Source organism: Nicotiana tabacum, chromosome 3 (genome assembly GCF_000715075.1).
Source record: "Nicotiana tabacum cultivar K326 chromosome 3, ASM71507v2, whole genome shotgun sequence".
NCBI classification, from domain to species: domain Eukaryota; kingdom Viridiplantae; phylum Streptophyta; class Magnoliopsida; order Solanales; family Solanaceae; genus Nicotiana; species Nicotiana tabacum.
Genome location: NC_134082.1, coordinates 127,185,948 through 127,200,805, shown reverse-complemented (window position 1 = coordinate 127,200,805; position 14,858 = coordinate 127,185,948). Strand labels below are relative to the sequence as shown.

Here is a 14,858-nt window from a genome sequence, read left to right as displayed (position 1 = left end):
TAGTTCTTACTTGAGCAAAAACCTAAGGGCTAAAAGGAAATAAGGAAAACTTACAAGGGGTTATTTAGTAATAAATCAATCTAGTTAAATGGACTCAAGTGCAAGAAACAAAACTTGTTAACTAATCAATCGACCCTTCTGCTAACTTCACGGTGCAAGCTTGCAAGCCCACTGTACAAGCTGCACGAGTACCTCCAACCTCTTCCATTTTAAATCGTATCAAACTGAAGTGTTGAATTAATATGAAAATATGGCATTGAGCAATGGAATGGCTAAAATTTAAATATTTTATGAACGTCGGTTAATTTTGTAATAGCAGCCCTAGAAGTGGCTACTGGTGCATTTCTCTCTAGAACGCCGTCGTTTCGTTAGCCCAATAGCCTCCACGCCGATGCTTATGACAACTTGACTTCCTTTGAGTATTTTCCAAATTTTAACAAGAAATACCAACTGAGTTACAACTCTGGTCTTTCAAGAAAGGGGGTTTATCTTCATTCGCTTCAATTTCAAGCTCTTCTTTAGCATCCCAATAATCTGATTCCCTTCTTTATCAAACATCGGATGTTCCTTCATGCAAAACACTTGCGGCAATTCGTCTCCAAAGGTTGTGTTTTGGCCAACCTGCTCTCAAGCTCCAGATTTGTTCCATTCAACCTAGATAGTTCAAAAAGTTAGTTTTACTGTCTATTCATCACTTTAGATTGAACCTCTAATTGACTGATTTGCGGTTTTGTGATTTTGAACAAGAATTTTAATTGGTGATCATAGTATAGTGTAGTTGTTGATATTTGGTATAATTGATAGTTCTTTGCCAATTAAATACTCAGGTCAGTTTATGTATTTCTTTTGCCCCTCTAATTTTAATTTTCTTGCTAACTTTTATTTACTCTAATTACATCCCCATGAAATTATCTAAGGTCTCAATATACATCTGATTTTGTCAGGAGAAATCTGGTGAGTTGTTGAGAATTGGTTTTAAGGATCTTGTATATGATATTTACAGATATCACCACCAGAGCTTCAGGTGAGCTTTCCCTCTTTCTCCGAGCACATGCAATTATGCAAATACTACCTCTCTTGCTGTATCGACAGTATTGTATACTTCTTTTTGAAGATGATCAAGCCATATTGGAAATTGTCGATATAGTTAGCAATTGGCATGTATTGTCCACCATTGAAATTGGATCTAATATGTTGTGGAGATCCTTAATAAACAGATTTATCTCCTTCATTCTTTGTTTTTGTAGGAGAGCAAATGGAAAAAAAAGGTCTTTTAGTATTAACTTTATATATTTAGCGAAGAATTGGGTTGGGTTTTTAACTTATTTGGTGCCATTTACATTTGTTGTTTTATGGAAATAACTCCTCTGGTGATACTTCATTCTCATCAGTGTAGTCTCTAGAAACCCCTATTGTGGATCTGATATTGCATCCGCTAAAATACTGATGTGTTTAAGAATAAATAACTTATTTTGCAGCATATTTACAAGTAATGAGTCGGAGATATGATTAGTATTATGAATCCTTAATTGCCTGTTGACCATCACTGATATGTTAAATAGTGCAAAGATATCGATTCCGAGCTTCAATAAATATTGAAATGTCCAGGAGATGACTCCTTTGTAGTTTAAGAAAACAGTGCAGTTTATCACCTAGAAATAGCCTAAGTTTTTTAGGGCCAGCAGGCCGGGCCAAGACATAATTTTCATCATGGTATTGAATTCCAAAAGTTATAAGCATGTCGATGTCCTGGTGTCATTTTGTTGCTTATTGGATAATTTAGTTTTTTAGGTTGATGGTACTGAGAAAATTGAGAAGTATGATATTGCAAAGCGTTGGTAAAACATGCTCCATATATCCCAAGCTATGTGGCGATGTAAGGCAAAAAAAAAAAAGAACAAAAATTAAGAGGCAAATGTCTTCAAAATGCTGTAGACACTTACATCTACTGCTTAGGATAAATCCTCTTTCCGGTAGGTTCTCATCAGTTAAGCATCCTCCTAATATCACTTGAATTCTCTCTACTTAATTGAAATGGACTATATACCTGAATTATGCTTATAATATCAGTTTCAGAGGCAACAAGTTCAAAAGCAATATTTCAATAGTTGGTCCCTTTTTCTTGATTTCCTCATTAATCTTATTTGTTTGTAGAAGTTGATAGACACTGCTTCTGATAAAAAATTGTTCTATTATTACATAGAAAGGATAGAAGTGAAGTAGTACTATTTTTGCTTCAAAAAACTGCATCATCTTTTTGATAAAGATAACAGTATATTCATCAACACAAAGCTTGTGTTGGAAATCACAATTACAAAAAAAAGAGAAGAAGGAAGAGACCTATTTACATCTGTCCAAGATTCTTCTTACAAGGACTCTAACAACTCTACTAAAGTCTCAGTTTCATCTACGCAAAATTCTTTACACCAAAAGTAGAAGGACAAAATACAGTTGAGCTTAATTTTCTGTAAAGAACTCCTCCTATCTTCAAAACACCTATCATTTCTTTCCTTCCAGACATTCCACCAAATGCATGCTGGTATAGCCCTCCACCATCTCTTCTTCCTTCCCCAGCCACCTACATTGTTCCAGCACCTCAAAAGATCGCAAGTAGTCCTGGGCATAACCCAAGTTGTATTCACCAATGCAAGGAATAACTGCCACAACTGAGATGTAATAACACAATGTAGGAAAAAGGTGGCTGTTGTCTTCTTGCTCCGCTTGGCATAGGTAACATCTAGAGCTCAATAGTAGTCCTCTTCTTTGCAGATTCTCATGGGTAAGACAGGCCTTCTTGGCTACTAGCCATGTAAAACAGGATACTTTAAAGGGAACTTTTACTTTCCAGATAAGTTTCCAAGGCCAGGAGCATTGTTGTTGTCCAGGATTGCATAGAAGTTTGTAGGCCCCCTTGACTGAGAAACACTTGCCGTTGTTCCCTTTCCAGATGATAGAGTCCTCTGCTTCAGATGTTCCTTCGAAAACCTCCAGAGCATTGAAAAATTCAGTCACTCTTACAATCCCCCAATCATTTAGTGCTCTTCTGAAGTTAAGATTCCATCCCTGTTGACTCCAAACTTCCTGTATTGTTGATTCAGGTTCTACCACCAGACTATGTAGATCAGGGAAGTCGTCTCTAAGTGGCCCATGTCCCAGCCAGTTGTCATCCCAGAATGATACTTTCCTGCCGTTTCCAATAATGAACCCTATATTTACTGCAAATTCCTCCCACTGGTTTCTAATTGCCCTCCAGTTGCTAACCCCATAGGCTGTCCTTACAGGATTTGTACACCAATTGTTCAGTTGTCCATATTTCTGAGTGATCACATTCCTCCATAAAGCTTGGTTTTCACTGTTGTACCTCCATAACCTTTTCATTAGCAGACTCTTGTTGTGCATTTTTAGATTCCTAACACCCAGACCACCCGTTTTTTTAGGAGTGATAACTGTACTCCATTTTACCAGATGATAACTTTTCTTTTCTCTGTTTCCTTGCCAGATGAAATTCCTTCTTAATGCATCAATTCTCTTTTCCACCTTCACAGGAAGTGGGAATAAAGACATCACATAAGTGGCAATGAGTCAAGCACACTATTAACTAGTGTGGTTCTGCCTCCCAAAGATAGGTATTGGATCTTCCATGTTGCCAATCTTTTTTCACACTTTTCAATCACCACGTTCCATATTTCCATTGCCTTGTTTTTAGACCCCAGTGACAGCCCCAGGTATGTTGTTGGCAAGGTTCCCACTTCACATCCCAGAACCCCAGCTAAAACCTGGATTCTTTCCACCTCATTTACAGGGAATAAATTACTCTTTCTCCAGATGCAGTCCAGAGATAGCTTAAAAAATGACCAGAATTATTCTCAGTTGTCTCACCTGCTCCAAGTTGGCTTCACAAAATACCAAGGTATCATCAGCATACAGTAGGTGTGATATTTCCAGACCATTTGGTACCCTGTTATTCTCCTGGAAACCCCTCAACCAACTATTGAAAGTAGCTCTCTTCATCATATTGTTTAGACCCTCCATTGCTAGGACAAAGAGAAAGGGAGATAGAGGATCTCCTTGCCTTAGACCCCTTTGGGAAGGAAAGAACCCTTCTGGACTTCCATTCAACAAGATGGAAAATCTGACTGTACTGATGCAAAATGATATCCACTTTAACCACTTCCTTCCAAAACCCATGTCTTCCATGATTTTAATTAAAAAACCCCAGTTAACATGGTCATAAGCTTTCTCTATGTCCAATTTGCATAATAGCCCTGTAACCTGCCCTTTCATTCTTGAATCCTCACACTCATTTACAATTAAGGCAGCATCTATAATCTGTCTCCCTTTTATAAAAGCCATTTGTTGTTTGTCTACCAGCTTATCTATCACTTTTTTCATTCTTTCAGTGAGTAATTTAGCTATTATCTTGTACATACCCCCTACCAAACTGATTGGTCTAAAATCCTTCAGCTCTTTAGCTCCATTCTTCTTAGGAATTAGCACCACGTAAGTTGCATTAAAACTCTTTTCAAAATATTCCTGTGAATGGAAATTTTGCACAGTTTCCATGATATCACCCTTCAATATATCCCAGCAAGCAAGAAAAAAACCCATAGAGTATCCATCGGGGCCTGGTGCCTTATCAACGGCACAAAGTTTTATACTGTCTAACACCTCTTGCTCCTCAAACTCCCTCTCCAGCCACCCTTGTTCTTCTTCATTGATGCTCTCACTGTCCATGAGATTGAAATGGGGCCTCCAGTGTTCTGTTTCTGTATATAGATTCTGATAAAATGAGACAACTTCCCCCTTGATGCTCTCTAGATTTGTGATTTCTTCCCCATTTACCTCCAACTTGTCAATCTGATTGAATCTTCTATGAGCATTTGCAATTCTATGAATTTTTTTTGTGTTTTTATCCCCTTGCTTTAACCACATCACTCTTGACTTTTGTCTCCAGTCAGATTCCTCAAATTTGGCAATTTCCTCAAACTCCATTGCTAGACTAGCCTTGATCACCAGTTCATCATCTGTCTATCTTCTTTGTTCTTGTAATCTATCAAATTGAGCCACTTTTTCTAGTATTTTTGATTTTTTCTCCCCAGATTCCCATAATTTGTGGTGTTCCACTCCTTTAACTTACTTTTTAGTAGTTTCAATTTTGTTGCAAGCTTGTAATCAGGTCTCCCTTGTACTACAAAAGATTCCCACCATTCCTTAACCTTTGCCTTAAAACCTTCAACCTCCAGCCACCAATTGTTAAACTTGAAATATGTTTTTGTATTTACCTAGTCTCCACATTTTAGCTGTATAGGGCAATGATCTGAACCCAATCTTGGCAACAATGATTGCTTTATATTACTGAAAGCCTCATCCCATTCAGTGGAAACAAGGAATCTATCTATCCTTGATGCTGTACCCTCATTATTACCCCTGTCCCAGGTGAAAATTCCATCACTTAGTGGCAAATCAACCAATTCCAGATTATTGATTAAATCTGAAAATTCTAACATCGCCCTCGATAAATTTGAACTAAGACCTCTCTCCCCAGGGAATCTAGTGACGTTGAACTAAGCCCTCGATAAAAACTGCATCATCTTTCTTCTCCTCTCATCACCTTTTAGCTCCTTCAAGCCAGCGAACCCTTTCAAAACCTTTACTAATGAGTCATACTCACCAACAAGGTCCTAATGCATGATTGAAGCTTATAAAATATTAGTGGTTTCAGCTAAATAAGACTATCCAGGAGTATAATAATCTATCTCTGGCTCAAAGTACTATTTAGGGATGGTCAGAAGATTATAATTTCATTATATACTATGCATTGGTTTTCATATAATTTCTTCTGCCTCCAGGCATTGGATCGAAGGTGATGTGCTACTTGAACTCAAATCTATCTGACCTTCAATTAATCTTTGTCCAACTAGCTCATAACAAAAATATTAGACTAATCTTAGGGCTGACACAATCGAATTGGTTAAGGAGTTGAAAATACTTCTAGGTTTGACCAATCTTTCCTTTGTTCTTCAACAAACCACAATTGTAACTTTTGTACATATCTCTTTTTGGGTATTTTATACAAGACTTTGGCTTTTACAAAAATAAAAATAAACAGAAAGCACACTCTTCCAATGAAAATGGATAAGAAAAGTGATGTTTGAGGATTAAGATATAATAGGAAGAGGCACAAAGGGACAGAGCAATGCATGCTAGCAACGTTGCGAGTGTTAATTTTTTCCAGGTTAATGGCTTTTTGTGCATCTCTCACAAAAGACTTACACACATGTTAGGTCAAGATAGAGAAACAAATTCTTGCAACATTTGAATTTTACTCAAAAAGTTCCAACATCTTACATGTTCCTCGCAACTTTAATACTTATGTGATTCGGAAGTAAGTTCTTCAAAATTCTTTATTATTTGTGTCACTATTGAGTTATGATACTAAATACTGCGTTATTTATGTCACTATTGAGTTTATGGTACTAATTGATTGCTTGAACGTTACAGCAAATAGAGAACGTGGTAAATTTTCTGGCTAAGCTGGATTTTATGATTTATGTTACCATTGTCTACTGTCCGCTATTACTGCTGCCCTATCTATCTATGTTGGTCGACACACTCCATTGGGACAATTTGGAATGAGACGCTTAAGCTGCATACTGGTTTCTCTATGTCTCAATAATGCGAGTCATTCTTTTTTCTACAGAAAGAAAATGTCGTATTTTAGCATCTAATAGTATGATGTTCAACAATCCATGAGTGAATATTTTGTTCCAAAAATATATGTAAATAAATATGCAGCAATTAGTATACGATGTTGTCTATTATATTTTATTTGGCTTAAGTGCATCAACTTCTCTTCCCCCTGCAATTTCATATCAAGACAAACTTGAGCTCCAAATTTTATAATGTTGGGCCCGTGCTTGGGCACGGGCCAATACTATCTAGTCTTCTTTAATTTACAAAGACTCCATTTTTATCTCTTAAATTGCAGTAACCAAATCAATGGGGATGGAGGAGAAGCCAAAGAAGCTAGTGATTTTATATGCATCTCAGACAGGTAATGCCATAGACGCCGCTGAGCGTGTTGGTCGTGAAGCTGAACGCAGAGGATGTCCCGTCTCTTTGCTCTCCATTGACGATTTTGACCCTGTAACTTCTCCTTTACCCTAAACTATTACGCCTCAATCTTAAACTAGTTTAAATTCAATTTTGTCATAGTTGTTATTTTTTTAGATTATTTTTAGCTGACTGTCAATCTACCGGACCCAATGCCAAGTTCATTTTTTTCTTCGTTTTCGTATTTTGAGCTTATAGATTGTGATTAATTACCTATGTGTGACTAGTTGTTAATAATTTTTTTTTAGAGTTGTCTGCCGGAGCAGGAAATTGTAATATTTTTGGTGTCAACTACAGGTCAAGGGGACAACCCTGATTCTATTAAGGTTTGTTTGTTAGTATCTCTTTTAAGTTTCTCGTGTGTTTATCTATAGACATATCTGTACATATTTGAACTTTTTTTGTTTGTTTTATTAACTTGCTTGTATAGGTATTTTGGAAGTTTCTCTTGCAAAGAAATCTGACCCAAAATTGGCTTAGCAGTGTCAGCTATGCTGTGTTTGGTTTGGGTGATTCGAGCTACCAGAAGTATAATGTACGCATTGACTCTACCTAATAAATTCCATTTCATGGTTTCACTGCCTCTTTGGCAAAAGATTCTCTGAAAGCAACTCACTATGATTCAAAAAAACAAAACTTAACTGCTTCAAGTCCACCAGGAGGATCTCGATATCCCTAAGCTTTTACTACTCCAGCTTTTTCTTAAATATAACTCTGGTCTATGCATTTCTTATTGGGGTTTTAGGCTTATCATTTCATTATTACGAATTGCTTTTCAACTTTGTCTTTCCATAAGATATGTTTAGTCTCTTTATAACAAAGACAGGTTAATTTCTGTACTTTATGTGTTTCTAGATGATTTTTTGCTCGTTTGCTTTTTTTCCCCGACAAAATATTTAATTTAGAGAATATATTAGCTTTATGCAATTATGTATTCCATCTTTGAATGTTGATGTATGAATTTTATTTCTGCAGTTTGTTGCAAAGAAACTTGACAAAAGACTTTCAGATCTTGGTGCTACAGCAATTGTGGAAAGAGGTCTTGGAGATGATCAGCACCCTTCAGGGTATTGTTATGGTTTAATCTTGTAGAGGAATAGTTGATTCATTTAGTCGGTGAGGTGCGCGTAAACTGGCCCGGACACTACGGTTATCAAAAATAAAAAGTATGGATTTTTGTTGATAGTGTACGGCACAAAGATGGTGTTGACACTTCTGTACTGGTATAGCAAAAAGCAAAAGTATTCCCTTATATTCCTGTAGGGGTTCCAATTCCATGAATGCTAGTGGTGATTCAGCCTCATTTACAAATTCCTTTCTACACCAAAGTAAAACAAAATTATGCAATTAAACTTGATCTTTTGATTGAGTTAGCACTATCTTCAAAACACCTTATGTTTCCTTTTGTCCAAACTATCTTATCCACCAGATGCTGTTGTTTTCGTTTTTTAAAGCTGTTAAATAGGAGAATCCAATTTGATATACAGGATGATTATTTGCCCATTTATTTAACCAAACCATAGGGATTGAATAGCCTTAAATTTCTTCTATCTAATTTTTCAGGAGACAGATCTGAAAGAATTATAGGATCATGAATCTTCCTAGCTTTGTAAGAAATGGTGTTTTAAATATCCAGAAGGTTTTGCCATCAAGCTGATTGAGGTGGAATACATGCGTTGAAGCTTCTTTACTTTAGGGCTAGAATAGTTTTACTACTATGGCGAGGCTCACCTACTTATGTTGAATACACCTCTTCCCTCGCCTCTTCTAAAATTCTACAAATTCTCAAGTGGAGTTTCAGGTTAAAGGGTGAGGGAGGTTGAAGGGGGTAGAGGGGCAGGACCATTATCCACTGAATTCCGATGATGAAACGAGCGTATTACTTTGTTATCATAACAAAGAATTTCACTTTATAATGCTGTTGGTTATCATGGCACCTGAAGAGCGGCTTGTTATTTAGCAGTTGTTCTAGTAAAAGCTCTAATAGAAAAAAATTGCAGGTATGAAGGTGCTCTGGATCCTTGGATGCCCACTTTGTGGAAGGCAATATACCAAAAAAATCCGAAATTATTCCCTAAAGGTCCAGAATGCATGACTTCAAATACAAGTTTGATGGATCAACCTAAAGTACAGATTACATACCATGATGTTGATGAAGGGGCTTTACAATTCTCATCTATCCCAGGTAACTTGCTAAATTGGACTTCAGCAATCAACATCATTTTCATCTTCAGGTCATTGTGGGTTCAGAGTTCTGGCTGACAGTCAATAAAATATCAATGCATGAAAGCATTTACATGCATGGATTTATGGAGAAACTTACCCCTAAAAGTAAAGATCAATTTCTCCCTCTAAAACCTTGATTGATACAGAAGAGAACTCATCCACAAGTTTGTGTAGTTTGTTCTGGAGTATCTTCAATCAGGATACTTATCCTGAGATTTTTACTTTATGCTGTCACTATGGAGCTTTGGATAATCATTTTCTTGATATCATTTTGATGCACAAGTGCATCTCAATATTGTTCCTTGTGCTTTTCATATTTTGTTGTATGGTTTTGTTGGCTGAAAGGTTTTCTGACAGTTGTCTTCCAATATGTAGTAGCGACGAAACAACTGAAAATTGCAGATTTCAAACTTCTTGAGATGCAGATTGAGAGCACGCGCTTCATATTACCAGGAAAACTTTCTGGAAAGCACCCACCTGATTGCTTCTTAAAGATGGTAGGTGATCTCCATTTACATTTCTTTTGTTATGTCTCAGGGTTACTTTTGTCAGCCTAGTACTGTAGGGTTTTGTCTAAGATAGCTAGGGGCAATGTCGCGTCTTACTATTTTCTATTTTCGACGCAGGATACATTTACTAGCCATCGTTTTTGCTTTGCATTTTTCTTCTGCATTTTATGTTCCTATTTTTCCTATGATCTCCATGGTGATTCTAATATTCTCCCCTTTTGTCTTTTTATTATCTTGAGCCGAGGGTCTTTCAGAAACAGCTTCTCTACCCCTTCGGGGTAGGGGTAAGGTCTGCGTACACACTACCCTCCCCAGACCCCACCTGTGGGATTTTACTGGGTTGTTGTTATTGTTGTTATGTCTCAGGGCATACAATGGAGCTGTTGCCTGCAAAAGTTAAGGAACTCCTTCTCTGAATCTGGGAGTTCGGTTGTGGATCCACTTGTGGTTTATACCAAGCAAAAGTGGAGTTCATTACTCAAACACATCTATTCATGTCCTTAACCAGGAAAATCGATAGTGGAAGTTAAGTGATGTGACAAATTGATAGTATCTCACTAGAAGTAGCACATATACTGAACATCTCTAAGCTCCCACAGAAATGAGATATGAATGATTCCATCCTTGAATGTATCATAACTAGAAGAACAGTTTCTGAAATGAGTCCTCTATTCTACAAAGCACTGGCGTATATTGTGCATTTTCAGAAAGGCGGCTTTTATGATCTTACTTGAAGGTGTAAGATCCTTTTTCTCGTCAATGCGATGGCTGTGATCTAGTCATTGACATGTTTTTCTTATTCACTCTATTGTTGTAGGTTAAAAATGATCCGTTAAGTAAAGCTGATAGTGGGAAAGATGTCCGCCATTTCGAACTTGAAGCTATTTCATCTGTAAGTCACGTTGTTCATTTTTATATCTCTTTTACTCCTTCACTTTGTACAATACATCTAATGATTTCCTTTGTACTCTCAGTCTATTGAGTATGAGGTTGGTGATGTAGTTCACATTCTCCCTGCGCAAGATGCTGCAGCGGTTGATGCTTTCATGAAGCGCTGTAATTTGAACCCTGAATCATACATCAGAGTATGTACTTGTCTTACGTTCTTGACTTTCTTGCTGTCACTAGGACCCTGCTAGTCTTCCAATCTTCCTCCTAGATATTATTTTGTGTTCATGCATCTTTGAAGGTTTTTATTGTGTAAAATTTTCGTGGAACATGATTCGCATGATTTACATTTCCATGTTAATATGAGTCTATTATCATGTGGATTGTCCTTATAAAAAAAATTATCATGTGGATTGAAAAGTACTCTGAATTTTTAAGTGCCACTGGAAGGAGAAGTGTACAAGTATTGCAAAGGCTTTAGGATGGGAGGGATACCCTAGTGGTAAAGATCCTCCACCTCTAAGTTAGGTTCTGTAACCAAGGGAGCAAGTGGGAAAGGACCATTATTGGGCTCCCATGAGATGGAACCTCTTTAAAGTTGAAGAAATCAGAAATAGATAGGTAAGCAGCAGCAAAAACTGTCACAACAGAGGCACCACCAAGACCTTTCTTGTAGGAGAGCTGATATTGGGGGGGGGGGGGGTTGTACTTCTTGCATGGGTATCATATTGAACCAAGGCCTTTTTAATAAAAGTATTGAAGTGGTTGAAGCTCATTTTCTTTGGATTAGTTAATGAAAACATGTATACAAATCTGTTTTACAATGTCAAATTTAAGATTTGTTGTCTCTTTCCTTTTCTCCCCTTTTTGTGGTGAGCTTTGGATCTGCAGTGTTGGCTATTACATCAATTGAAAGGGCAAATTTATCATGTATCAACTCTTGAATTCATATGTTACTAATTATGAAATTTTTTTCAGGTTGAGCCTAGAGATAATAAAGAAAATGGACAAAGTCATGACTTGAGAAATACATTGAAGGTCCCCATAAGATTAAAAACTTTTGTGGAACTGGCAATGGATGTTGCATCAGCTTCCCCTAGACGATATTTCTTTGAGGTAAGACACTGGAGTGTCTGGATTTCTTGTCTTTCAAACAGTAATATCCGATGACATGGTATATTTGATATTTTCTGCTGTTGTCTTTATTATTTGCCTGTACTTCACTGATGCATGTTATGTTCATCTTCCTTGTTCCGCTTGTGGAATAGCATGTTATTCATGATCACCACATATCAGAGTAAATTAATAGGCCATTTGGATCGTCCATTTCTTCAGGTTATGAGTTATTTTGCCACTGCCGAACATGAGAAGGAGAGGCTTCAATATTTTGCCTCTCCAGAAGGAAGGGATGATCTTTATGAGTACAGTCAGAAGGAACGGAGAACTGTGCTGGAGGTGATGAAAATATTTCCACTCTTTGTATAGATTAATGAAGCTGCTTGCCTTTGAGTGGTCACTGACATTTTCCTGTACTGCCAGGTTCTTCAATAATATGGTTTCTCTTATGGTAGATTTTTGTTTCATGAAATGTATAGGTACTATAGTTTAAGAAGACATACTAAGACGCAAGAAGTTGGCCCAGTTCTTTTGGAAGTTAAACTGGTTAGCCAACACCAACTCTGTCATACGTTCACATTACAGCATCTTGATTGTCAAATTAGAAAACTAGTCTCTCTAATGTGAAGTCTGTAAGTGAGCATATCTTGCACTAGTCCTTTTACTTGCAAGCAATAGAAGCTTAATACTTAGTTAGGTTACCAACACTACGTTTAGCAAGCTACAGAATTCTAAGTTTTTGTTTTTTGAAATCATGGAGGCACTTGGTCTTCTCCTATGGAATGATCCATCTATTAACCAATAATGCCTTTTTATGGTTAAGTTATTGATTCACAGGAGATAACTTCTTGATTTTGAAATAAACTGTAAAACTGTTTTTGCTGTTATCTGTTACCTTCTTCTGAAAAAACTGTTTTTGCTGTTAATATCTCATTTTCTTTCGTTGTTTGATTTTTTACTCTCCATATTGTAATGCAGGTATTAGAGGATTTTCCATCCGTTCAGATGCCATTTGAATGGTTGGTTCAGTTGGTACCTCCACTTAAAACTAGGGCTTTTTCCATCTCTTCTTCTCACTCAGTTCATCCAAATCAAGTACATTTAACAGTTAGCGTGGTGTCATGGACAACACCTTATAAGAGGAAGCGCACAGGTCTTTGTTCATCATGGCTAGCTGGACTTGATCCTCAGAAAAGTATGGTTTTTGGAGTAATCTATAATTAAAACGCCTTATTCATTTACTCATGCACCTCTTGTAGCTCTCTGATGATGGTTTTTGGATTATGCTAAACAGGAGTTCTCATACCGGCTTGGTTTCAAAAGGGTTCCCTTCCTTCCCCTCCACCTTCACTTCCGGTTATTGTTGTTGGACCTGGCACAGGGTGTGCACCTTTTCGTGGATTTGTGGAGGAAAGAGCCCTGCAGAGTCAATCGGGTCCAACTGCTCCCCTTCTCTTCTTCTTTGGTTGTAGAAATGAAGAAAATGATTTTTTGTACCGAGATTTTTGGTTGTTTCATTCACAAAAAGGTGGAGTCCTTTCTGAAGAAAAAGGTGGAGGCTTTTTTGCTGCCTTTTCCAGAGACCAACCACAGAAAATCCACGTGCAACATAAAATGAGAGAACAAAGCGTTAAGATATGGAATCTATTAACTGAGGGCGCAGCTGTGTATGTTGCAGGCTCTGCCAACAAAATGCCTTCTGATGTGCTGTTGGCATTTGAGGAAATTGTATCTAAAGAAGGCGGGGTTCCAAAAGAAGCTGCAGCAAGGTGGCTTAGGGCATTGGAAAAGGCAGGCAAGTATCATGTTGAAGCATGGTCTTGAGCACTCCTTGGTATTTTTTCCAGTTATGATTAGCCAAAAAGCCGTGCCCTTCTCAGTCATGTTATTTCTACATGATTCTTATAAACCATATTCGTCCGTGAAATTTGTATCAAGTGTTCTCAGAAAGAAGCTGGTCTATTGAGAGAACAGAGTCGTTAGTAAGACGAGTTGATTATTCCCAAGGATGAGGTCTCTTATCAATTCGGAGAGGATTTTATCTGCTTGTTGGAATAAGTTCAATATGGAGTTTCAATAGGAGCTCTAAATCGAGAGCAAACTGCTGTATGTTGCAGCATTTATGTTGGATGAGATACTATTTATGATATGAGTATTTTGTCCGTGTAGGATTAAGAGATTTTGAAGATGTATTTATTGATAGCAATCCAAAAGCATAAAAGAAATAAGATTGAACCGATAGAAAGTATCTCAATATTTTCAAGTGGCTTGGTTGATACAGTGGCGGATCTAGAATTTTCAAATCGTGGGTGCTCAACTAATTTTAATCTGAAAATTGCTACTGAAACTGGGTGCTCAATTGATGTATTTATATGAATTTACTAATTTTTTGTACAAGTAATAGTATTTGGCTCTAAAAGTAATGGGTGCTCAAGCACCCATAACCCATAGAGTAGATCCGCCACTGGGTTGATAGCATGACAGGAAATTTAGAAGGATTTGGCTGAATTGTACAATGATCTATTATTTGGTCCTTCTCCTCTTCCTATTTCAGGCTTACCCTACTTGACAGTTTTTTTTTATTTGATTAAGAATGAAGATATATGAGCAAAGTTTGGAAAAGTGATTGACAGTCATTATTTAGAGATACGGTAGTCAAGAGGCTATAACTAAAATTGTAATGCTGCGAGGTCAAACCTAACCACTAACGAGTAAGGCACGCTTATTTGATGGGCATTTGTATCTATACTTGCTTTTTGTGTCACGTTTTAACTTGTGCTCGCTTTGCAAAAAAAATTGCAAGCGTACCCGTTTTTTGCATAACTTCAGCATACGGGGCTGAAGTAGCAAAGGTAATCACGCAAAACTTCAGCATTCTAAGCATTCTAGTAGTCGGGCCTAAAGTTTTTGTTTTGTAATTGACGAACTTTAGCTCTAGAGTTGAAGTTTTTGTTTTGTAACTCGCGAACTTCAGCTCTAGAGCTGAAGTTTTTGTTTTGTAACTCG

General features: G+C 37.2%; 1 protein-coding gene across 3 annotated transcripts; it reads left to right on the top strand.

Annotated features, from left to right (window-relative positions):
* The first annotated feature begins 428 nt into the window (after positions 1-428).
* LOC107785014 (NADPH-dependent diflavin oxidoreductase 1) lies at positions 429-14,099 on the top strand. 3 transcript variants are annotated; one of them, XM_016606229.2, is made up of 14 exons: positions 429-604; positions 945-1,024; positions 6,989-7,146; positions 7,362-7,439; positions 7,544-7,648; positions 8,089-8,180; positions 9,114-9,298; positions 9,715-9,836; positions 10,666-10,740; positions 10,823-10,933; positions 11,715-11,852; positions 12,072-12,191; positions 12,831-13,047; positions 13,147-14,099. In XM_016606229.2, the coding sequence occupies exons 2-14, from the start codon at positions 991-993 to the stop codon at positions 13,674-13,676; spliced, it is 1,965 nt and encodes a 654-aa protein (XP_016461715.1). In that variant the 5' UTR covers positions 429-604; positions 945-990; the 3' UTR covers positions 13,677-14,099. The 3 variants fall into 3 exon arrangements, with proteins under 3 accessions (XP_016461715.1, XP_016461716.1, XP_016461713.1); XM_016606230.2 differs by having other exon boundaries at positions 429-670; positions 9,742-9,836; XM_016606227.2 differs by having other exon boundaries at positions 429-670.
* The last annotated feature ends 759 nt before the right edge of the window (positions 14,100-14,858 follow it).